The 981-nt window shown below is 60.3% G+C and overlaps 1 protein-coding gene across 1 annotated transcript in view; it reads right to left on the bottom strand.

Moving 5' to 3' along the window:
- Positions 1-566: 566 nt before the first annotated feature.
- Positions 567-981, bottom strand: part of PROSER2 (proline and serine rich 2) — an 83,269-nt gene continuing 82,854 nt past the window's right edge. The window contains exon 8 of the mRNA XM_029955590.1: positions 567-981. This exon is cut by the window's right edge and continues 653 nt beyond it. Coding sequence (XP_029811450.1) covers positions 625-981 — 357 coding nt within the window. The 3' untranslated portion in view covers positions 567-624.

Consider the following 981-nt stretch of genomic DNA (forward strand, 5'->3'; position numbering starts at 1 on the left):
TCAATTTTAAACAAGACAAAACCAAACCCCACATGGGCAAACCAAATTCTATCCAGAAACACAGGCACATCTAGGGCTAACACACCATCCTTTGTCCTTCAGAACCAAACAAAAGACCCAGAAGTATTTTAAGACACTATGAAAATTAAACAGGCATTTCGTTTTTATTTTCTTAGAAAAGGAGGGGGAACATCCCTGTCATAGATAACTGGGTGTAAGAGATCTAAACTGGCCTCTGTGTCACGTCCTTGGGATAAACGTCAGGTTTGGGGACTGAAGAATAACAAATGAGACCCAATCCCCCTCCTTCGGAATCCTAAAAGGAAAGGATGGCATTGCCGGTGTTGACGGTTATTCTCTCTGGGCTCCTGGAGAAAGGAAGACAGGCTATGGGGCCGGACTTTCACGGAAGGCTCTTTCTGCTCCGGCAGCACTTACTGTCCCCAGTCCCTCAGCCCCGAACGCAGAGTCCAGGCACCGGCAGGTGTCGCCCTGCACAGGGCACAGCCCTGGGGCTGCTGCCCCGCCCCTTCCATGCACCCCCACCGTCGGGGGCGGGGGGGGGGGGGGGGGGGGGGCCCGCAGGGGCCTGGCCATCCAGCCTCTCCACCGCCTCCCTCTCCATCACAAGTTCTCCTTGAGGAGGCCGAGCTTCCGCAGGGCCTCCCGGCGGGCCTCCTCCGTGGAGCCGCGGCCGGAGAACTGGACGGTGATGCCCTGGGGTCTGAAGCCCACGGCCCTGGGCAGCGACCCCGCCCGCCGCCTCGCCTCCGGGCCGCAGTCCGGCTGCCGGTGCTCGTAAAAGCTCTTGCTGGCGTTCTGGCGAGTCAGTTTGCTGTCCAGCGCCGGGTCTGGGCCGAAGGTGACAGTTTTCCCGGCCGACACAAAGGCACTGGGCTCGCTCCTCAGGGCGTCGTGGATGCTCTGGAAGCCGTTGGCCAGCGGCGGGGCCCGGTCCGTCTGCACGCCTCGGGAGCGCTG

This window comes from Suricata suricatta, chromosome 10 (assembly GCF_006229205.1).
Source record: "Suricata suricatta isolate VVHF042 chromosome 10, meerkat_22Aug2017_6uvM2_HiC, whole genome shotgun sequence".
Lineage (NCBI taxonomy): Eukaryota > Metazoa > Chordata > Mammalia > Carnivora > Herpestidae > Suricata > Suricata suricatta.